General features: G+C 32.5%; 8 protein-coding genes and 3 pseudogenes across 11 annotated transcripts, besides 12 other annotated features; 9 read left to right on the top strand and 2 right to left on the bottom strand.

Annotated features, from left to right (window-relative positions):
- Window positions 1-13,485: part of a mobile genetic element that runs on past the window's edge.
- On the top strand, window positions 155-988 carry TVAGG3_0073400 (keratin-associated protein family; the record flags this gene model as incomplete). The annotated part of the gene is made up of 1 exon (XM_051221813.1): window positions 155-988. A coding segment is annotated over one exon (834 nt), but the record flags the coding sequence as incomplete, so codon positions are not given.
- On the top strand, window positions 1,158-2,243 carry TVAGG3_0073390 (integrase core domain containing protein family; the record flags this gene model as incomplete). Its single annotated transcript, XM_051221812.1, has 1 exon — window positions 1,158-2,243. The coding sequence occupies one exon, from the start codon at window positions 1,158-1,160 to the stop codon at window positions 2,241-2,243; it is 1,086 nt and encodes a 361-aa protein (XP_051106798.1).
- Window positions 2,854-3,309, top strand: TVAGG3_0073380 (uncharacterized protein; the record flags this gene model as incomplete). The annotated part of the gene is made up of 1 exon (XM_051221811.1): window positions 2,854-3,309. One exon carries the CDS (start codon window positions 2,854-2,856, stop codon window positions 3,307-3,309), a length of 456 nt encoding a protein of 151 aa, XP_051106797.1.
- On the top strand, window positions 6,085-7,041 carry TVAGG3_0073370 (annotated as a pseudogene). The gene has a single exon. A coding segment is annotated over exon 1 (957 nt).
- Window positions 7,396-7,956, top strand: TVAGG3_0073360 (organellar and viral DNA polymerase type B; the record flags this gene model as incomplete). Its single annotated transcript, XM_051221810.1, has 1 exon — window positions 7,396-7,956. One exon carries the CDS (start codon window positions 7,396-7,398, stop codon window positions 7,954-7,956), a length of 561 nt encoding a protein of 186 aa, XP_051106796.1.
- On the bottom strand, window positions 8,981-9,144 carry TVAGG3_0073350 (annotated as a pseudogene). The gene has a single exon. A coding segment is annotated over exon 1 (164 nt).
- Window positions 10,958-11,317, top strand: TVAGG3_0073340 (uncharacterized protein; the record flags this gene model as incomplete). Its single annotated transcript, XM_051221809.1, has 1 exon — window positions 10,958-11,317. The coding sequence occupies one exon, from the start codon at window positions 10,958-10,960 to the stop codon at window positions 11,315-11,317; it is 360 nt and encodes a 119-aa protein (XP_051106795.1).
- TVAGG3_0073330 (repellent protein 1 family) lies at window positions 11,348-11,592 on the top strand (the record flags this gene model as incomplete). The annotated part of the gene is made up of 1 exon (XM_051221808.1): window positions 11,348-11,592. A coding segment is annotated over one exon (245 nt), but the record flags the coding sequence as incomplete, so codon positions are not given.
- Window positions 11,855-12,097, top strand: TVAGG3_0073320 (uncharacterized protein; the record flags this gene model as incomplete). Its single annotated transcript, XM_051221807.1, has 1 exon — window positions 11,855-12,097. One exon carries the CDS (start codon window positions 11,855-11,857, stop codon window positions 12,095-12,097), a length of 243 nt encoding a protein of 80 aa, XP_051106793.1.
- Window positions 12,831-13,485: a terminal%2Cinverted (terminal inverted repeat of Maverick-1C transposon ID:TVAGG3_0073310).
- Window positions 13,486-14,164: 679 nt separating this feature from the next.
- Window positions 14,165-14,192: a terminal%2Cinverted (terminal inverted repeat of MuDR-2/MuDR-2B_TvMULE3 transposon ID:TVAGG3_0073300).
- Window positions 14,165-14,273: a mobile genetic element.
- A 635-nt stretch (window positions 14,274-14,908) lies between these two features.
- Window positions 14,909-14,958: a mobile genetic element.
- Window positions 14,909-14,958: a terminal%2Cinverted (terminal inverted repeat of ISTv2 transposon ID:TVAGG3_0073290).
- A 54-nt stretch (window positions 14,959-15,012) lies between these two features.
- Window positions 15,013-15,226: a mobile genetic element.
- Window positions 15,227-16,413: a mobile genetic element.
- A 523-nt stretch (window positions 16,414-16,936) lies between these two features.
- Window positions 16,937-16,965: a mobile genetic element.
- Window positions 16,937-16,965: a terminal%2Cinverted (terminal inverted repeat of ISTv1 transposon ID:TVAGG3_0073260).
- A 243-nt stretch (window positions 16,966-17,208) lies between these two features.
- TVAGG3_0073250 lies at window positions 17,209-18,414 on the bottom strand (annotated as a pseudogene). Its single transcript has one exon. A coding segment is annotated over exon 1 (1,206 nt).
- Window positions 17,209-18,414: a mobile genetic element.
- A 2,538-nt stretch (window positions 18,415-20,952) lies between these two features.
- TVAGG3_0073230 (serine threonine-protein phosphatase family) lies at window positions 20,953-21,195 on the top strand (the record flags this gene model as incomplete). The annotated part of the gene is made up of 1 exon (XM_001300233.2): window positions 20,953-21,195. The coding sequence occupies one exon, from the start codon at window positions 20,953-20,955 to the stop codon at window positions 21,193-21,195; it is 243 nt and encodes an 80-aa protein (XP_001300234.2).
- A 1,301-nt stretch (window positions 21,196-22,496) lies between these two features.
- Window positions 22,497-22,523: part of a mobile genetic element that runs on past the window's edge.

Raw genomic sequence — 22,523 nt, 5'->3', positions numbered from 1 at the left:
AGCACCAGAAGCATTTAGTTATAACGATGAAATTTATGCCTCTACTTTCTGTTAAGGTGTATTAGTTGAACCAAGATTTACTTTGAGAGTTAAGTCAAAAATAACGTTTGAAGATGCTATTAAAAGTAAAGCTGACAAAGTTGAACTCGAAGCAATGAACAAAGTTTTGAAATCTCATAAACACAACATCTCCGATATAAATGAACTTCAAGCTACATTAAATAGTAAAGCTGACAAGAACCATACACATAAATCCTTCACTACTGTTAGAGCAGACGACATAATATTGAACTATACCCTTGGTTCAAGTGCACCATTAGAAAATCCAAGTACAAGCGTAAAAGATACTCTTAACAATTTAGATAAGAGTTGCAGGAATATTGAAGATCATGCCAGAAACTTTGAAACCCATGAACTACCAGCAATGTTAGACAGTAAAGCTGACAAGAACCATACACATAAATCCTTCACTACTGTTAGAGCAGACGACATAATATTGAACTTTGACCTTGGTTCAAGTGCACCATTAGAAAATCCAAGTACAAGCGTAAAAGATACTCTTAACAATTTAGATAAGAGTTGCAGGAATATTGAAGATCATGCCAGAAACTTTGAAGCATATGAACTACCAGCAATGTTAGATAAGAAAGCTGACAAAACAGAGCTTCAAACATTAAAGACAGAAATACTTCAAACATTATATCCTATAGGTTCTATTTATACGTCAATGAACTCAATAAATCCAGCAACAGTTCTGGGTTTCGGTACGTGGGAACAGATTGTAGATAAATTCTTATACTGTGCTAGATATTCAAAGCAAACAGGAGGTTCGAAGAAAATTACTGAAGCAAACCTTCCACCGCACACTCATACAGGAACTACAAACTTTTCTGGCGACCATAGCCACTCATTAAGAGACCACCCATTATACAACTCAGAGTATGAAGCTGGCAATGACGTTTTATCTCCATCTTATAACAATGCAGCAAAAAAGACTTTTCGACCAACTGAACCAGGAGGAAATCATTCACATACTTTCACAACAAATCCAACAGGCTCGGGTGCAGATTATATGCCACCATTTGTGACTATATTCGCATGGTACCGCGTTCAATGAACGCGCTTGAGCCTAGAATAAAATCTTTAACTTTACATAAATGAGCTTGAAAGAAGTATTCGAACAACATCCATGGAGGTCATTTAAGAAGTTCAATGAAGCTGCAAAGAGTTGGGGATTTACTAACAGAGCTGAAGTGAAAAGGTTCTTTGACAAAAATGTTGTACATCAAACAAAAATAAACCCTTACGACTACTTTTTACCAATTTACTCCAACACTCCTGACGCATACCAATTTGACACTCTCATTCAAAGCAGAAAAGGAGGACATAAACCATTCCTCATCTTCATTAATGTTAACACTCGCAAAGCATATGCATATCCAATGAAAAATAAAGGAACTCATGAAGTTTTAAGAGTTTTACAAAAGTTTGTAGCAGAACATAGCCCAAGTACTTTAACATCAGACCAAGACAGTGCATACCTCAGTAATGAAATCACAGAATTTCTCATTAAGCATAACATAACTCACTACACTACTGAAGACCATAACCATAACATACTCGGTATCATTAATCGCTTCATAAGAACGCTCAGAGATTTAAATCAAGAGCGAGACTTTACCGAAGAAACAATGAAACATTTTCTCGAAGTATATAATTCCTCAACACATTCTACAACAGGACATACACCAAATTCAATGACACAACAACAAGAAGAAAAGTATATACAAAAGAAACGAAGTCAAACACAAAATATCAGAAATTCAACACAATTTACTCTCATTCCTGGAACAAAAGTTCGTGTAGTTCTTGACGACAAACCGTTGACAAAGAAACGTTTAAGGTTAAGTAGAAACTATTATATCGTAGACTCTACGCAAGGTAATGGATATCTTATAAAAGCTGCTGACGACTCTATTGCGTTTTACCCTCGTCACAAATTAGTTGAAAGTAGTAATGGCAAACTTGCTGAAACCATTGACGAAGCAAAGCGAGGAGTGGTTATTGAAATACTTGGCTATAACATAAACGATGACACTTATAAAGTAAGATATGAAGGAGGCGTTGAAGATGTTATACCATCTAAGAACTTGAGAGAGTCAAAGCCAACACATCTGGGACCATTAGAGCGGGAGTACTGGAAAGACAAAAATATACCAGAAAGAATAAGAAAATTCTTCTAAACTTTTTCATTAGATGTAAATCAGACATGAACGAGAACAGTCATGATATCATTAATGGTACCATTTATTTTTGTCATAAATTTACACCAAAAATATATTTTAGGTGAAGAGGTGAGATCTCACCCGTTTTTTCACCTCTTTTTTCACCCTCACGAATTTTCATGAATTTCCTTAAGATAGAAAAATAAAGTTAGTTTTATTTTTATTTATTTTTTTTATTTTGTATGTAAAGACAGTAATGTCAACATCAGAGAACACAACAATTGCTATTGTTCATGAAGCCATAAATGAAGAATACGAGTACATACAGTATAACAAACAGTTACGTCTTATTCGTTCAGTCAAAGATGACATGTACCAAATGCAAAGTATTTTGAATGCTCTTCTTTCTACAAAGCAAGCATATCATTGGTTTGAAAACCAACAGGCAAAAGAACTTTTAGAAGAATTTCCTCATATGATTGCTTCCCTCGGAAAACCGAGGGAAGAGATTCCGTACGAAAATCGCAAGAATTTGGCTCCTGGTTTGAAAGGTTATTATGTTCATAGACTTTTAGTAAATGCTGTAGCAATGTGGGCTTCACCTCGTTATGCTTGTTATATTTTCATGATGTTAGATGAACTATATAAAGCAGAACGTGGAGAGATGGAAAAGAAACTTCAAGCAAAAGATGAAGTCATTGAATCCAAAGACAAAAGCATACAGAAAAGAATACCACGTTCAGTACCAAAAGGAAAGGAAAAAAGCTATAAGTATATGATTTACGCTGAAGAGTTGGAGAAAGAAGAAGATAGAGATATGGTTATGTTGCATTTAGTGAGAAGAAACAACAAGAGCTTTTATGACTTAGCTAAGATATATAAATCTGACAGAAACTGGTTCTATCGTGAAAACTTACCGATTTCAATGACACCGAATGAGCAAATAAAGGAAATTGTCAAAAATACTCTTCCTCAAACACACTATGACATCAAAGGTTGCACAATACTTACATTTAAAGAAGACTTAACATTACTGAAAGAAAAGATAACAGAATATTTCGACAACTTCAAAGAGGAAGAATGAAAACTTACCGATTTCAATGAAAAACATTAACTTTTTTTTGACGAAGTGAAGATTTGCACTTTGTCAAAATTTAATGAAAAACATTAACGTAAACATTAACGATAAAATTTATTTCCTGGACTGTTGTCAAAATGTCATGTTGTCATCATTTTTAAAAGAAGTTAATTAACCTGGTAGCACATGGTGACGTGGTGACACTTTCAGTTATTCAAAAATATATTTTTGCTTAAATAACTTCAGGGTCAATTTCTTCAACCATTTCACTTCCTTCGTCAATGTCAATTGAAGCTTCTTCAACCTTTGGTAAGAATTTCTGTATAACATCTTTGTTCGTTATTGTCTTCAGAGATGAAAGGATAATATTTCACATTTGTTTCACCCTTCTTATATTCTTTCTGTTCGGAAAGATTTAAAGCAATACTGAAGAAGTCAATATTAGAGTTCTTTATAACAGTATAATGAGTATCTTTGACATTCACGAAGAAACTCTTTTGTTTCAAAACTACTGCTAACTCTTGTGAAGTATAACGTTTGCGGTCAATGACAATAGCTAATGGTCTGACATACTGACCAAACTTAGATTCTTTCACAAACTTCTTGTTAAAGATAACATTAACATTTGAAGCATTATTGAACTCATTCTTGATGGCAGTAGCGAGAGCATTGTATGAAAAGAACTTGCAATCTTGCATGTGTTTCATTAAAATAAAAATATTAAATTATATTGAAAAATAACTTTAAAAAATCTAATCTAATTTTTTCAAAAAAAATATTTTTTTATTTCCTACTAAAGATGTATCGGAAGTTGTTCTAAGTTAGAACACTCGGAAATAAAACAACTTCTTACAGAAGCTAACATAGAAGTAGCAAAGCATTACGCAACAAACAAAAAAGCACTCGCTGACATCCTCAATGACTATAATGGTGCAATAAGTTATGATAGAATTCATGAGTTCATAAAGCCGCAACGCGGCGAGGACGAAGTCCATGCAAGAGCATTTCCTTTAAATGACGTTGCTATTGACTTATATCATAGACGTTCAGTACCTCATGAAGTAAGAAGAGAAATGTTGACATAACAAATGCAAACGTTGGTCATACTCGTAAAGCTCTTTCGCATGATGTTCGTCAAGAGATGTTTGACATAACAAAATGCAAACGTTGGTGAAAACACGAAAGAGAGACGACACACTGAAACAACAGAGAAGAGAGATGTTTAAAAGAGCGCTATAGAACAAGTTCGCAAAGCTAACGATGTCATTCGTTCCATTGACGACAAACCAAAAAAGGTGAGAGATGGTTAAAGAAAGATGAAGAGAATAGGAAGAGAAATGTGAAGTCAGGCAATAGACTCATTGACTTTAACATCGAAGCTTTAGATGAACCAAACAGAGACTACTTACACAAACATTTCGGTAAGGTTTTCATGAGACTCTTAGAGAAGATTAAAATTAAACTCCCAACAAAGATGGATGGTATTTATAAACTTGGTGGAAAGTATGAATGTTCTACGTTAAACCTCAATAATATTGGAACATTACTACATCAGCCTTGAAGGAGAACTTTATATCAGAGATAGAAGCAAATGCTGCAGGTATTGTTGAAATGCACTAATGACTTCTTCTTGACAAACATAAAGAATCTTACTGAAATAAAGATGTATGATTTAACTGAATATGAAGGCTTAACGATGTCAGATGTAAAGAAAGGCAAACCAAAAAAAAGACCATATAGAGATGAAAGCACACTGACAGAAAGACAGAAAAAGATTATTGAACAGACTTAAACAAACAGGAGATAAACAAGATATAGATGACTTCTGGAATGAAATCCTTGGTGAAAAGAAGTTTATAAAGAGAAGCGGTCAGTTCTGGAAGTATCTTTGCACATTACCTATAAATCTTGAACGCTACCAAATCTTCAATGAACTGACAAAAAGAACTGCAACACTTATGACAGAAGACAATTGTTTCGTTTATGCTTGCATTCAGGCTGGAGTAAATGAAGAAACTATTGACCACATGAGAGAAGTCATTCGTGTTAGAGACTTTCCTCAAAGTAAAGTACAAGAAATTTCCGATTCAACAGGTTATAGCATTCAATGTTACCATTGGTTATTTCAATGACTCAAGACATAATGAAAAAAGATACATACCAAAAGAATGTAAAACTGTTCGAACTATTGACTTACTTCTTGTTGAAGACCACTACATGCTAAACGAAAGATTACCAATGACAACATATTTCATTCGCAACTATATAGAAATCTTGAAGGAGTGTGGTGGAATGAACATTGAAAAAACAGAATGAAAATATATACAATGAGAGATGATAAATACATTGTTCGCATGGATAGAACTACACCGCTATGGGATGTTATGAAAACATTGTGGGAGTGCAAATATTTCGAACCTATTTCTTATGGAGAACTTTTCACATATACGACTGACTTATTATAAACAAAACCTTGCACCATTTAAAGATTTGACATATGCTCCAAAGTATTGTGTACAACTGAAGAAGAAAGCAGAGTCAAAAGAAGTAAATAAAAATAAGTGCAAGTTCATTCCTGAGCATGTTTTCTTTGCTGACTTTGAGTGTAGTACCGATGGCTTTCATAAAGCTTTTAACATCTGTTATGACAGTGAAGATGGTTCAGTGAGTGAAAGCATATGGGGTCAAAACTGTGCAACAGAATTTTTGGAGCGACTTCCTGACAAGAGTTTAATATATTTCCATAACCTCAGCTATGATATAAACTTCATCTTAAGACACATGACAGAAGTGAAAGGAACTCCCATCATTAAAGGTTCACGAACAATGCAAATAACTGGTTTATATATAAAGGAAGGGCAATTATTATAAAAGACTCTTACAGTGTTATAAATAAGAAGCTTAAACTATTTCCTGCTATGTTTAACTTACAAACAGGACCGAAAGAAGTATTTCCATACAACTACTACAGCAGTGTTTTGTTAGCAAATGACAACAGAACTGGTGTCATTTCTGAAGCATGTAAGTTTGTAAAAGATATTGAAACGTTCATGAAGAACATAGATTCCATCAAAGGTTGCAGTATAGATGAAAACCACTTCGACTTAGAAAAATATAGCACGTTTTACTGCAAACAAGATGTAAGAATTTTAAGAGAAGGTTTTGTAAAGTTCCGCAATGACTTATTGAAAAGTTTGATTTAAACGTTTATGACTACGTTAGTATTTGTTCTATTGCTAACAAATTGTTTGAGAACAGAGTGTACTTCCCGAATGGAAATCTTTATGACCTCTCAAATAAACCAAGAGAATTTATTTCAAGATGCATTCAAGGTGGAAGATGTATGTTGTCAGATAACATTAAACAAAAGAGCAAAAAGAAACTCATTGCTGACTTCGACGCTGTTTCATTATATCCATCAGCTATAGCAAGACTTTATACTTTAGAAGGAATTCCAAAAGTATTGAAGGATGAGATGTTAAGCACAGAGTATCTCATGAGACATTTATTCGATGACGACCAAAAGGAACCCATTGGTGAAAAGTTTATGTCTGGCTTCTTTGTTCTCATTAAGATAACAGAGATTGGAATACATAGACACTTTCCTTTAATAGTTTGTGACCCTGAACTAAATCCAGAACTTAACGTTCCCAGAAGTTCAAACACTTGCTGTTTAATGTATGTTGACCATATAACATTACAAGACCTTATAAAATATCAAGGTGTCAAATGTGAAGTGTTGCAAGGATATTACTACGATGGAAACAGAGATATTAGAAAAGAGATGAAGTAAAGAAGTTGTTTGAGTTAAGGTTAAAGTATAAGAAAGAAGGAAATCCTTTGCAAGAAAATATAAAGCTCATTCTGAACAGTATTTATGGCAAAACTATTCTATCTCCTATTGAGTCAAAAATAACCATAGTAGATGACAAAGATGCTATAAGATATGCCATCAGAAACTACAACCATATAGTGAAGTTCGAAGGTTTGGATGGTTCAGATAAAACTATTTTCAAGCTAACGAAAAGCATTTGCAGACACTTTAACTTCTGTCCACTTGGTGTTAACATTCTGTCTATGTCAAAACGTATTATGAATGAAGTGTTTTGCACGATTGAAGACTTAGGATTAAAAGCATTTTATCAGGATACAGATTCGATGCACATTTACAATGAAGACATACCACGTTTAGCTCATGAATTTAAGAAGAGATACGGTAGAGAACTTATTGGTAAAAACCTTGGTCAGTTTCATAGTGACTTCGCAGAAATAACACCTGGAAAACAAAGTTTAGCATACAAGTCAATATTTTGTGGAAAGAAGACTTACATAGACTTACTCACTAACGATTTAAATGAAGTTGCATTTCACTGCAGAATGAAAGGCGTGAAGCAAGATGTTATTGCTTTAACCGCTAATGAAATGTTTCCTGAAGCTATACAATGCTATTACAATGAAGATAAAGGTTTAATGGTTCCGCAAGGAAAATTTGACAAAGACTCTGAGTTCAGTGTCATGAAACTTTATAAAGCACTTTATGACGGTCAAGAGATTGGATTTGACTTATGTAAGTCTTCTAGTCCTTGCTTTGCTGAAAAGTTTAACTTCTCAATAACGACTAAAACAAGCTTTATTCGTAAGTTGAAGTTCTGAGGTCATTTATTTTTGTCAGCAATGAGGTCATGAATGAGGTCAGCAATGAGGTCATGAATGAGGTCATTTATTTTTGTCAGCAATGAGGTCATTCATGATAAAAATAAGCCGCTAGCGGCAAGGGCGAAGCCCATGTGGTCATTTACAATACTGCGATGGTAGAGTTTAAGAGTTGTGCTTCAATGTAGAGACAGTCCTTATGGTCTGGAGGTAAGAACACTGGGCAGTTATGGTCATGAGTGGAGAACATGTCTATCCAAAACTCACGATTGAAGCCAGTTAATTTATAGTATTTAGGGTTAGGAAGTGGTGTAGTTCTTGTATGACCAATGAACTCATTTTTCAACCCCTTACTTAAGTTTGAATATAATATAGCTTGCTTTCTATCCCAAATGCCAGGTGTTACAATCTTTGAAAATTCATTTTTCCTCGGAAGCATTGCATCATAATTGAAAACATTCTTGAAATCATCACTTGGTTCAGAGATTTGAAATCTTATACGTAATGGATTTTCTTTCTCTTTAGCTACTTCATTGAATGGTGAGAATACAACAAACTGACAGTCATGAGTTCCATCTTCATTTTCATTAAATTCATAATGAAAGTCTATAAGTTGTGGCTGACTACCTTCTTCTTTCAGTTGTGCAAGAAACTCACGTAAAGGCTGTAAAGTTTGTACTTCAATGTTAAACTTTTTCTCGAACATTTCATTAAATGAAATCATACATTGCAACAATGTTGTATCGTCTTTAAAGTATTTGTATATGTGAATGTTTTGGGCGCTTAAAGACTGTTCGTCATTTTCTATCTCGACTTGAAGTATAAAGTCAACTTTCCTAAATGCACGTGTTATATACATAGATGTTATGCCAATGTACTTCTCTTCATTTATGTTCACAATCCAGTCTGTTGGAAACTTAAACGTTACTCTGTTCCCCTTTATTTTGACGTCAGGGTTTTCACTACTGAACGCAACAGATAAAGGTATTTGTCTATACATTTAGTTCCAATAAAAATAAACCATTTACTCTTTCTTCACTTCAGCTTCTTTAGCTTTTGCTTCAGCTTCTTCTCTAGCTTTCTTCGCGAGCAAACGTGGGTTCTTCTGTCTTCCAGCAGCTAATGCAGCTAGTTGTTTTTCACTAAGTTTTCTCTTTGGTCTCTCTGGCTTTTGTTCTTGTTTTTGTTCCTTCAGTTCGGATAAAATTTGCTCGCGAATTTCTTTCTTCAATGCTTCAACATCTATGACCCCTTGGGTCTTGTCCGTAGGACTTGTCTGAGTCATTTGACTGCAGATAAAAAACAAAATTAAAACTTTAACCGATGTAAAATGAGCTTGTCAAAATCAGAACGAGAGTCTATTATATTAAATGACGCCAGAGGAATACAACATCCTTTCTATTACGTAAGTCAGAGTAAAGATGGTAAAATATATGTAAGAAAAAGAAAGGTTCCATTAGCGAATGCAGAAAGCGACAACATTAAGGTGCATGGCAAGGGTGAAGTCCACGAAGCCCATATAAAACCTTCTGTTCAAACTGAGTCAAAGAACAGAAGAAAAGAAGCCAGATGTACTTTCAATAACGAACCAAGAGCTTATTGCAAAGTTCGTGAATTTCATTGAAAAACAAACCGAGTCAAAGAACCCTGACCCGCCAGTGAAAGAAGTTGAGACAAAAGAGAATGTACAGTTCATTGAAAATGTCAAGAAACAACTTCCACCACGAATGCCAAGAAGAAGAGTGAGAATAATGAAGTAAATAGATATTTTTATCTGAAGTAAATACATGCAGAACGAACAGCTAAACGAATTTACTCCAGCAGAGCATATTCATCAGATTCGCTCATATTTCGATATCATAGACAATGCAGTTCAAATTGGTGACACTAATAGAAAATATTCTGACGCAAAGATTCCATCACAACCTGGAACTGCTAAAGATAACACATGGGTAACATTCAATCTCTCACCTCCTGGTGAAAATATGTTGGACCTTTACAATACATTCATTACGTATAAAATGGAAGGTCAATTTATTGTAGATAAAGAAATTGGTTCAGGTTCCAATAAAACAAACCCACCAGGATTTTGGATTGGTTTCGATGACGCTTTCTATGCAGTTGCTGGATATCAAATCCTTGCAAATGGTCGTATCGTATATTCTCAAGACAACGCAAGAGAAGAAGCATATATAACTTCAAACTCACAAACTACCGAACAAATAAAGAAAGTAGATGTTTTCTCAAAGACTCGACATGAAGATGTATGGAGTCATTCGGGAACATGCAGAACAGGACAAATTGTTAGTGGTCCAATTACAGCAGGAAAATCATTTGATTTTAAGCTTCGTTTAAGAATTCCTGTTAGAAGATTCCTTCCATTAGAAGCTATTCGATTTATTCCAGCTTTTGCAGGAAACATTCAGCTTAAAGTAAAGTTCAGTAGCGACGCCTTACAATGCACATCTATATCTGTAAATGATATCATTGCTTTCAATCCAACTCTTAAAGTTGCATTTGCTTCAGATTCAAATCCACCGACAAATAAATTTGTTCCATGGAATGAACCATTCACTATGATAACGAAGGCAGTAGAAGCTAGTGGAACAGTTACTATTACAACTGTAACCAGCAACTATTTCGAACAAAGATGGATTTTAATGAATGTTTCATTCATCCAAAGTCATTCTCTTTAGACCCTAACATTTATACAGAACTTGTAGAACATTATACAAACGAGGCTTTATGTTTTCCTGTTAAAGTTATGGATTGGATTCCTATGGACGGTTCATTCTCAAAGAATACAGATAGTTCAAGTGCAACATTTACAGCAGCTTATACGCCTATTAATGTTAAAAGTATTTGGGCACTATTTAGAAAGAAAGACAACTATTATGTTAATTTTGAGAACCCTAAGTTTAAATATCTTCAGCTTTCCATGGGAGCTTATGGAAATATGCCTGCAGAACCTGAAAAATCATATGGACCTGTATTTTATGAAATGGTTGCGAACGCTTGCAATACAAACAATGATATGATTGGATTTAATGAAGATGTTATGAGGTCATTGGTGGATGATGGTAGTGTGGAACATAAATGGGATAGCTATGACAACACACATTTCTTATGTGGTTTTCCAACAGAAGTGGACTTTTGCTTCCAGCAAGGTCAAACATCTACTGCTCCAATAACATACAAATTGTCTGTTAAAGGACCTATTGAACTAGCAACTGAAAACGTACCAAAGCCACTTATTGGATTTATGAGGGATTGTTGCTTTGCCATTCAGGTGCGTGCTAATGGCATCCCCATAATAAGATTAGATGACTATAACTTAGCTACGGACGACAGTGAGGAATAAAGGATGAACGTTTATTTTTAAAGCTTATAAATGAGTTCTTCATCAAGCTCTCGTGAACCTTCACCATCTATGAAACAAACTTTACCAAACGATTATGGAGCACCTATTGAATATTTCTTACGAGCTGCACAATGGCAAAGAGCAGTCTCACCAAGGTTAGGTGTTCCACCAGCTCCTGTCAAAAATAGCATTTGGTCAAGTCCTTATATAAAATATGGTCTCCCACTAGGTTTGCTAGCTACAGCAGGAGCAGTAATGATGTTGAAAAGAAATAAAGCAAATGTTGTAAATAATACTGAAGTAGCTGAAGTTAAACAAACTCCGACACCATCGCCAAAACCAACGCCTTCACAAACAACACCTTCAATGACTCCTGAACCTATGGAATTACAAACTCCTGTTCAAAAGTCAACTCCAAAACCGACTCCAACATTTAAACCAGAACCTACTCCTCAAATAAATCGTAAAACTCCTGCGTTTCCTTACTGAAAAAATAACGTTATTTTTATTTAATATTAAAATTTTTATTTGATTGAAATGACGACTAAAGTCACTGAAGCAATGAAACAAAAGTTTTTGGTAGAATACATTAAATCAGGAATTATTCCAGAAGGTTTTTACATTCATACTATGAAGGATGGTAGAGTTCAGTTTAGAAAGATAAAGCAACCATTAGATAAAGAAGGAATTTTGAGAAAGATTAAACTTCATGAGGACAACATTGCTGAACTTAAGAAGAAGTTAGAAGAGTTGGAGAAAGCAGACGACAGTGAGGAATAAAGCAATGAATTCAACAGGGTGAAAAAAGAGGTGAAAAAAGAGGTGAGATCTCACCACTTCACCTAAATTTATTTTTGTGCTATGTTTTCATACGTGTGAGGGTGGTGAGATCATTTATTTTTTATTTTATTTTTTAAAATTATTTTTATTTTATTTGGATGTAATGACAGAACAAAAGCAACTCATACAAATCAAAACATATAACAAACATACATTTAAACATTTATTCTTCCTTCCTGAGCATAACATGTTCTTTCAAATACATCCGAGACCAGTTGACTTTTCATTGACTGTTTATAAAGATAGAAATAGTTATATCATTAAACCATACGATGACGAAGGTAAGTTATGTAAATTGTACGTTAAGAAGTTAGAGAAAGTTTATGACTTCAAGTATGACTACAATAGGGTTAACACTGATGATGAAGATATTGAGGAAAATTTATGAGAACGATAGTGAAGTTGTTAGTGAGAACGATAGTGAGGTGAAATTGTTGGCGGCTTTGTAAATATTTAAGGTTAAGTTAGTTTTTGCGTTCATGTTGTAAAATATACGTTAACGGTTTTGTAAAGTGTCAAATTCACAAGTATTGGGTAAGGTGGAACGCAGTGCCACCATACCCAAGACTTGTATACTAACTACCATTAGATAGAGAAGGTATATTAAGGAAGATTAAACTTCATGAGGACAACATTGCTGAACTTAAGAAGAAGTTAGAAGAGTTGGAGAAAGGAAGAGAGTTATAAAGCAATGAATTCAACAGGGTGAAAAAACAGGTGAAAAAAGAGGTGAGATCTCACCACTTCACCTAAATTTATTTTTGCGCTATGTTTTCATACGTGTGGGAGTGGTGATATCATTAATTTTTATTGTATTTTATTTTTACTGAAAATTTTTATTTGGATGTAAATGACAGAACAAAAGCAACTCATTCGAATTCCACAGTATAACAAACATACATTTAAACATTTATTCTTCCTTCCTGAGCATAACATGTTCTTTCAAATACATCCGAGACCAGTTGACTTTTCATTGACTGTTTATAAAGATAGAAATAGTTATATCATTAAACCATACGATGACGAAGGTAAGTTATGTAAATTGTACGTTAAGAAGTTAGAGAAAGTTTATGGCTTCAAGTATGACTACAATAGGGTTAACACTGATGATGAAGATATTGAGGAAAATTTATGAGAACGATAGTGAAGTTGTTAGTGAGAACGATAGTGAGGTGAAATTGTTGGCGGCTTTGTAAATATTTAAGGTTAAGTTAGTTTTTGCGTTCATGTTGTAAAATATACGTTAACGGTTTTGTAAAGTGTCAAATTCACAAGTATTGGGTAAGGTGGAACACAGTGCCACCATACCCAAGACTTGTATACTAACTCACTTTTGAGATGATGATCAAAATATTTTGATTGAAAAATAATATATTATTTATCAGATATAGAATGGATTTTTTCAAATTTAAAAATTCTGAAAAATAAACAGTTTTGTAAAGTAAAAAAAATGAACGAAAACTCGAGACCTCGTATTCCAAATGAATGGGTAAGATATATGTATGAAAAACTTGAAAGTGGTGAGTTAACTTACGCAACAGTTTTGAAAAAAGTTCCATATTCTTATCAAAATGTTACAATTTTCAAACAAATTTCAAGAAATACTCTCAAAAAAGCATTCAAAGAAATCGGTGGTACACCAAAAATTAAAAGTGGTCCTCCACAAGAGGAATTAACTCCAGAATTAATTTTGAAGGTTCAGAATTCTTATGAAAATTACAAATGTGGAGTTCAAAAATTGTATTGGACTCTCAATATGAATCCAAAACAATTTCAAATCAGTTACAATGCAGTTATTAAGGCAGCAAAATTTCTGGGAATTTACAAAGAAAAAGATAAAAGTAATCCAAAAGCATATTATGTGGATTATGAAGCAATTCTTCCAAATACAATCTGGCATGTGGATATTCATTTTTTGAAAGAACCAGAAACTTTACCGGTTTATGGAATAATTGATGACAAAAGTCGTTATTTGTTAACATTGAAATTGCTTCGTAACAAAAGTTCGAAACAATAAGAATTACCGAAAAAGTGACAAAACATCAAAAACAGGGAGGGGTCTCAATTTTTATGACTTATATTATTTTACAATATTTATATAAATACTCTTTATAATGTCATAAGACGAAATGGTAGAAGTGAGGTGAAGTCAAAAAGTGACATCTATTTGGTCGGCTAAATTCCCCTTTAGTTTACATGTCAAAATTACAATAAATTAATTATTTTGCTTAGCAATTAGCTATGTATTAAAACTAAAATTATTACTATTCAATTCTTTACATTCAAATATTAAACAATTCAAATTTAATAACAAAGATATTACAATAAATAAAAAATGATTAAAAATGTCCCTGAAAATTTTCTGAAAGCTATCTCGTGTTTAGGTCTCAATTTTTTTAGAAATAGAAAAAGATTGGATTTAACTTTCAAACATTATATATAGTTTTGTATATGGAAGCCTTTAAATACAAGTTAATGATATGGAGTTGTATTGCGAGGAAGAGGGAATCAAAGAAATTGACGAAGTTCCAGAATTTTATTCAACAATTCTTAATCAATTAACAAAAACTATACCGAAACTTATCTTACCATCCAAATCAAATCACATTACATACGGAATAAACATTTAATCTTTTACCATTAAAATTATATTTATACGTTATTTAATTTTTTTACGTCTAAGTTGAATAGGATAATAGCCGAAGATATAAAGTAACTATAGTTTACAAGCTAAGGAACAAATCAGCATTGAAACTAAAAAATGCTGAAATATTATAATAAATTGAAGAAATACTGTGATAGAATACCTAGTTATACTAGATACTATTATAATATGAATTCATTTGTATTGAATAGAGTAGGTGACAAAAGTGCATACTCTTAAATTAACCTTAAATGTTGATTTTTCGATATTTTCGGTATTAACCTTATTGTAAATTTTTCCGGTGATAAATTTATCACACTGAGGTTATTTTTCCGGTGAGATTTTTAACCTTGATTTAATGAAATTAATATATATAAATTTTATTATTTTTAATTTCGAATAAGTATAATAAAATATTTTGTTATATCGTCATAACTCTCATCACTGTTGTGATTCCAAATGCGATTATTAAGGTTCAAGTCGCTAATGTTTTGAATGAAGATAGAGCAGTAAGAATTCTTACAAGGGCAGGTAATCGGATTGTTGAGCAAAGAGCTTCAAAACACGATGAATGTTTGAAATTAATTCAACACATTTTGGAAATTGTCGAAAGCCGAAGGATTGAACCTAATGTCCTTATTCCATCTTTGAAGACAATATTAAATTTGGCACAAAGAAGTTTAAAGGAAGAGTAAGCAAGATTAGATAATTTGGACTTTTTTTAAAATTAATGAATAAACAGTATATTTTTGAAGTGTAAGCTTATTTACCTGAAGCTATATTACTTAATATAACATTCAAAGTATTATTGCTATTTATTGGAGAACAAATTTATGTAATTTTCACATGAAAATTGATAAATTTGTATTTCCTTATGATAATCAATTTTTGTATTTGTAGAGAGTCTCCCTGCATGATATCAAGACTTGGCTATTGTCTTTATCCATTTTTGAAAATTGTATTGTAAATTGTAAGAATTTCTGAATACTACTACTATAAAATATAATTGCTTATCTATGTATATTCTCCCTGCATGATATCAAGACTTGGCTATAAGTCTTTATCCATTTTTGAAAATTGTATTGTAAATTGTAAGAATTTCTGAATACTACTACTATAAAATATAATTGCTTATCAATGTATATTCTCCCTGCATGATATCAAGACTTGGCTATAAGTCTTTATCCATTTTTGAAAATTGTATTGTAAATTGTAAGAATTTCTGAATACTACTACTATAAAATATAATTGCTTATCTATGTATATTCTCCCTGCATGATATCAAGACTTGGCTATAAGTCTTTATCCATTTTTGAAAATTGTATTGTAAATTGTAAGAATTTCTGAATACTACTACTATAAAATATAATTGCTTATCAATGTATATTCTCCCTGCATGATATCAAGACTTGGCTATAAGTCTTTATCCATTTTTGAAAATTGTATTGTAAATTGTAAGAATTTCTGAATACTACTACTATAAAATATAATTGCTTATCAATGTATATTCTCCCTGCATGATATCAAGACTTGGCTATAAGTCTCTATTCATTATGAGTATGACCCCATTTTTTTTACAAAAAGTGCCGAATTGCAACTTTGTCCCAATCTCTATTGAATATCGATAATAAAAAATCGATGAAATATTAAAATGAGAATAAATTAATAATGAGATTATAAATTAGAATTATTTCTCTTTTATTTAAAATAAAAACTTAGTTCTATTTAAATTCGATAAAGAAGTACGAAAAAGTTGTATTATACGTATGATGTTGCCCGATGTTTGGTAACACTATTGTAGAATATAAGCATATATGATAGAAAAGCAATATGCTTAATATCGAGTAATTCTAATTTTTTACGAAATTATTCAAATACGTTATTTTTTAAAATGAAAAGATAAGCATACTATTATGCAGTAGTTTGCGCACATATACTATGCTGATGAAAGTTGGTCTCTAATTCGAAACTTGAGTCTGTCAAATTGACGTTCCATCTTATTTTAATCGATATTCAATACAAATGAATTCATATTATAATAGTATCTAGTATAACTAGGTATTCTATCACAGTATTTCTTCAATTTATTATAATATTTCAGCATTTTTTAGTTTCAATGCTGATTTGTTCCTTAGCTTGTAAACTATAGTTACTTTATATCTTCGGCTATTATCCTATTCAACTTAGACGTAAAAAAATTAAATAACGTATAAATATAATTTTAATGGTAAAAGATTAAATGTTTATTCCGTATGTAATGTGATTTGATTTGGATGGTAAGATAAGTTTCGGTATAGTTTTTGTTAATTGATTAAGAATTGTTGAATAAAATTCTGGAACTTCGTCAATTTCTTTGATTCCTTCTTGAAGCGTTGAAATTTCTTATTGACTCTCTTAGATCTTTAACAACTCCATCTACAATCCAAAGCGGTAATTTACTTGAATCATATTTTTCTGAAATTTCGTAAAATTTGTTAGGTGTGTACCATGTATGTAATGTCGGGTTTTTTGGTAAACTTGTGTGTGGGTTTGAATTGTAATTTTCTATAAGACTTTGTATATCATTCCATGTGGCGTCTTCAATTTCCACATTTTGCCAAAACCTTTCAATTTTCCCATTCATATATGGGCAATGTGGGAGAATTGTAATACTTTGAACGTTCGCATTTTGTAATAAATTTCGAAAAAACCCAAAATTTTCTGTTCCGTTATCACTCCATATAGCAAAGGGCTTCCCATATTTTTGGAAACATTGGTCAATTACTCTACTTGTTTGCGCAGCTTCTTTTGTTTCCAAGTGAGCCCATGCTAAAATTTTTCGGGATTTATCGTCAATAACCGCATAAAGATATTCACCCTGACGATGTTTAAAAAAATGAATATCGACATGCCATATTAAGTTTATATATACTGCTTCGTATTTTGTTTTTCCTTTTGGTACTGAATTTTTGGCAGGTTGAACGATATTCAGAATTTTGAAACACTTCTTTACAGTTCTTTCTGAAAAGTTTGTTTCCAATAATTTTTTGTTAAAATAATCGGTTGATTTTTCCAAATTTTGAGTAGTTTCTGTATGAACGATATATGGATCTTCAGATAATTCCGACTCAATTTGTGGATCTTCTTCGGAAGAATTGGAAGAAAAAAGTTTTTCTGCTGATGAATCAGAATCAGAATTTGTATACTCAGAAAGATATTCTTAAGAATTTGAAAAACCTATTGGATTTGTATTTAATTGTGAAATTGGTAAATCATCTAAATCATGATTAGCATTTTCGGTTTCCCTTTGAATTAACATATCCTTATCGGTAATAATTCTTCCGTATGCTCTTGATATTCCGATTTTTTTAACTTTTTGATGTAATTTATTTACTGTATCTAATAATTCCTCAGGTGGTTCGATTGGTTTACGCCCTGGTTTAAATTTTGTGTCAGGAATTCCATTTGATTTAATTGCTAAGTGGAATGTTTTTTTAGATATTGATGGTATAATGCGTCCATCAGTGAGTTGGACATTGCTAAGTATTGTTTTGAGTTTTTGACCTTGATTAATTTGTTCAATTGCAGATTGAATCCAATTTATATCAATTAGATCGTAGATCTTTCGACTCATCTGAAATTTTATAACTTTTGAAAGAAACCGTAAAAATTGTGAAACTGTTGCATGCTAAGTTCGGTCAACGATAGAAATTGAGTGAAAATTAATCGTCGAGGAAGTACGATTATGTAAAGTAAAAAAATGTTGTGGGATTTTTAATATTATATATTATTTTACAATAAAATTTTTTTGAGTCATTTTAAGAAGCACATATAATTTTTTGAATTTAAAAATTAAAGTAGTGTCAAACGAATTTATCACTTAATTTAATACTCAGATTTCTTAAAATTAATGAAAAAAGGTTTTCTGAGAACTTTTGAGAATGGTTTTCAAATTCCATTATTGAAAATATATAGGTATTGTATGAAATTCAAACTCTATATTTATTAAAATTCTAAATTTTTAATAAAATAACTTTTCAGAGGAATATGATTTTGAATGGTTGATTAATAAGTATAAAAATGTCTACGATTTTAAGGAGGGAATTGTTCCTTATGAGGTATACATCATAACTATATACCTCATAAGGAACAATTCCCTCTTGATAGCTGGGAAACTTTCTCTGAATAACTTATCATTTGGAGAAAGTTTCCCAGCTATCTATTAGAAACTAAAGGCTGTGAGGCACTAATATATATCAGTGCCTCATAGCCTTTAGTTTCTTATTAAAAACGAGAAAACTTGTTCGAAATGATAAACAATTTCGAACAAGTTTTCTCGTTTTAAGGAGGGAATTGTTCCTTATGAGGTATACATCATAACTATATACCTCATAAGGAACAATTCCCTCTTGATATCCTGGATATTTTTGAATATATTTTTTTAATTAAAGTTCTCAAAAGTATTATCAAAAGTGATTTTTTAAAAAATATCTCCAATTAATTAACTAATTAAGGTCAGGTATGAGGGGCTTCCAGGGACTGCGCCCCTTCTAGCCCTGAAGATGTTTAGTATAAATGAAGTTTATATTTGGAGGGCTTCCAGGGGCTGCGCCCCTTCTAGCCCTAAGAATTTTGCCCAAGACCCAAGAGGAGGACCGAACCCCAGCCGACCAGCCGGTGACAAAACCAAAACCGTTGTTATTTACATCATATTAATGATGTCACTTTTAAAAATGTCACTTTTGTGTCGCTTTTCACAAATTATATATGTTTTCATGTTTTGTCACTTTTCTGTCACTTTTCGGGTAAAAACATTTTTATTATTATATATAAATGAATTTTACAAAACCTCCGTTACCGTTCTTTGGAAATAAGAGTAAATGTAAAGATATTATATTGAGAGAACTTAAGAAACTACCGAATGGTCTAACATTTGTAGATTTGTTCGGTGGAAGTTTCTATATATCCCATTTGTGCCATACAATATTCCCAGACTCAAAGATTATATGCAATGACTTCGACAACTATATGGACCGTCTCAAACATATACCAGACACAAACAATATATTGAAAGAGTTAAAAGAAAAGATACCTATAGGTAAGATGGAACGTATACCAGTAGATAAGAAAGATATTGTGAGAGAAGTTTTGAAAAAAGCAGAATATATAGACTGGGATAGTATATCTGCTAGATTATTATATAGTGGTGCTATAAGAGTTCATGACATTGAAACACTTATGTCAAAAGTTTTATATCTTAACTATACAAATGTTTTCAAAGAGGACATAGAAAAATATATTGAGGGTATAGAGTTTGTGAGATGTCATTGGACAGAGTTGTATGAAAAATATAAAGACAAGGAAAATGTTTTCTTTATAGTGGACCCGCCGTTCTATAACACATGGGATTTTCAATACCAAGTAGACTGGACTTTGAGAGACTCTTTAGAAACTTTAGACGTTATACATAACCATCCATGCTTTTACTTTACATCCGATAAAAGTGGTTTGGAAACCGTTATGAGATGGTTAGAGGACATACATGACTATGAGTTTAGATATGACAAGATAGAATATGAGAGAGGTCCTATAAACCGGAGAAAGTGTCACAATAAAGAAATTTTATTAGTAAGTAAATGTGGTTTGAAATCGGATTGTTAGTTTTAGGTTTTTTCCATTGTGTCATTTATTTATTTGACGTGGCAGAAAAGTACAGAGAATATGAAGATGAACCAATGCCTGTAAATGTTCAGTATATGTACTCGTAAGAGATATTTTTATCTAATATTAAATGGACGCACAGAACTTAGCGAATGCACAGCAACCTGGACAACCAAACCCAGAGAATATTCCAAATGAAGTTAGAATACAAACTGCAATGGCAAACTATGGTCAAGTGCCAACAGATGTACAAATGCAAACTGCCATGTCAAATGACGCTGCGTTAGGTTTGCCACCATGGTATGCAAATATGAGATGGAAAGAGTTTTATACAAACCCTGAAGTGGGATATAAACAACTTTATGCAGATGACGCGAACACAGGAGTTGACCCAGAATATGTTTTCTACCAGAGGAGAAACAGAATGTATGAGCTCCAGTTAAAAAATGCTATGGAACTCAACAGGAAACGCAAAAGACTAGGCGGACATTAGATTTTTACATATAGTAAAATGGGTTTCTTCAGTAGTATTGGAAACTTCTTCAGAAGAGTTGGAAGAGGTATATGGAATGGAATAAAAACCGTAGGAAGAGGAATTTGGAACGGAGTCAAAAATATTGGTAAAAGGGTAGGTCAGTTCGTTGGTATTATACCTAAAGACCCTGAACCAGAAGAACAAGCTCCTGTTATACAACAGCCTGAACCTGCACCACAGTCTAGTTGGCAACCAAATCCAACACCTCAACCGTATTAAAAAATTATATTTTTACCGTTCGATAGTAGTTGTATATGAAACTAAGTTCTAAGTAAAACGCATGGTATAATGGAATTATTCTTTTTCTTCCATCTGTAGTAAACCATACTTGAAAGTCTGAAATACTTCCACTTGGTGGTTCGTATAACTTTGTAGGTTTTTCGTAAAAGTCATTTGCCAAGCATAAGAAAGAGTTTTGGGCGCCAGAAAATGAAGCATGAACAATAATAGCATCTGGGTCGAAAATATTTTCATATGTTCCATTAGGTTTTTCGACTTCATAAAAGTCCGGGTGTACTGGATATGCTGCAGGCTGATTTAACATCCTCATAAATCTATACCATGCCAAGTTGTTATATTTTGTAGAATATAAACGTTTTCTCCAAGGTCTTCTATTTTATTGATTTTAACAGTTGCATTTTTCCTGTCATAAATAATATCGAGATGGTATTCTCCTTCGTCAATGTTATACTGGTTTGCATATTCGATATAGATATCGTTTATTTTTGAATGAAAAGCTTGAAGAGTTGTTTCTAAGTTTACAAGCAAACTAACTTGTAAAAGTTTTCCTTGTTCAAATTTCTCATACATACGTTTTTCTTTGTTATAGTATCGAACTTCAAAACCGACCGTAAATGGGAAACCATGTATGGCTTCTGAAATGAACTTCATTCTACGAAAGCCAATAGCTTTTGTGACAGATGGGTCTCTTAGCCATCTTAATGGGTAGTCAAAACGATAGCCTTCATGCTTTACGGTCTCTGTCTCAAACTTTTGACCGACATTAGTAAAAAGTTCATCTAATGGTTTAGTTGTAGCAACTCTTGAATTTTCTTTTTCTATTGGAAGCATATTTTATCTAGAATAAAAATGTCGAAAGATATTGCTTCCATAAGAGAAATACAACACAACCGACAACTCATTATGCAAGCTCTAAATAAGAACACACAAACTTTTCAAACTATTCTAAGATATCTGAGTCATTGAAAGAAGGAAACTTAAAACTGACATTAAACCCAATGACAGATGAGTTTCTGTTTCAAGACAATAAGAACCATACTGTCTGTATAAATCCAACAAAAGGAACTTTAAACGAGAAACCTATAAATGAACTTCTTTTGAAAGCAGATGTTGACAACAAAGCTGACAAAGAATATGTAGACGATGCAATAGCAAAAGAAGAAGAAAGAGCTAACAATGCTTATGCAACAAAAGAACATACTCATCCTGAACTAGCAGACAAAACATATGTTGACAATAAAATGTCAAGTGAAGTGACAAGAGCTGAAAACGAATATTCTAAAAAGACTCATATACATTCTATATCT

Source organism: Trichomonas vaginalis, chromosome IV, assembly GCF_026262505.1.
Source record: "Trichomonas vaginalis G3 chromosome IV, whole genome shotgun sequence".
NCBI lineage: Eukaryota > Parabasalia > Trichomonadida > Trichomonadidae > Trichomonas > Trichomonas vaginalis.
This window is presented reverse-complemented; position numbering and strand designations above follow the sequence as displayed.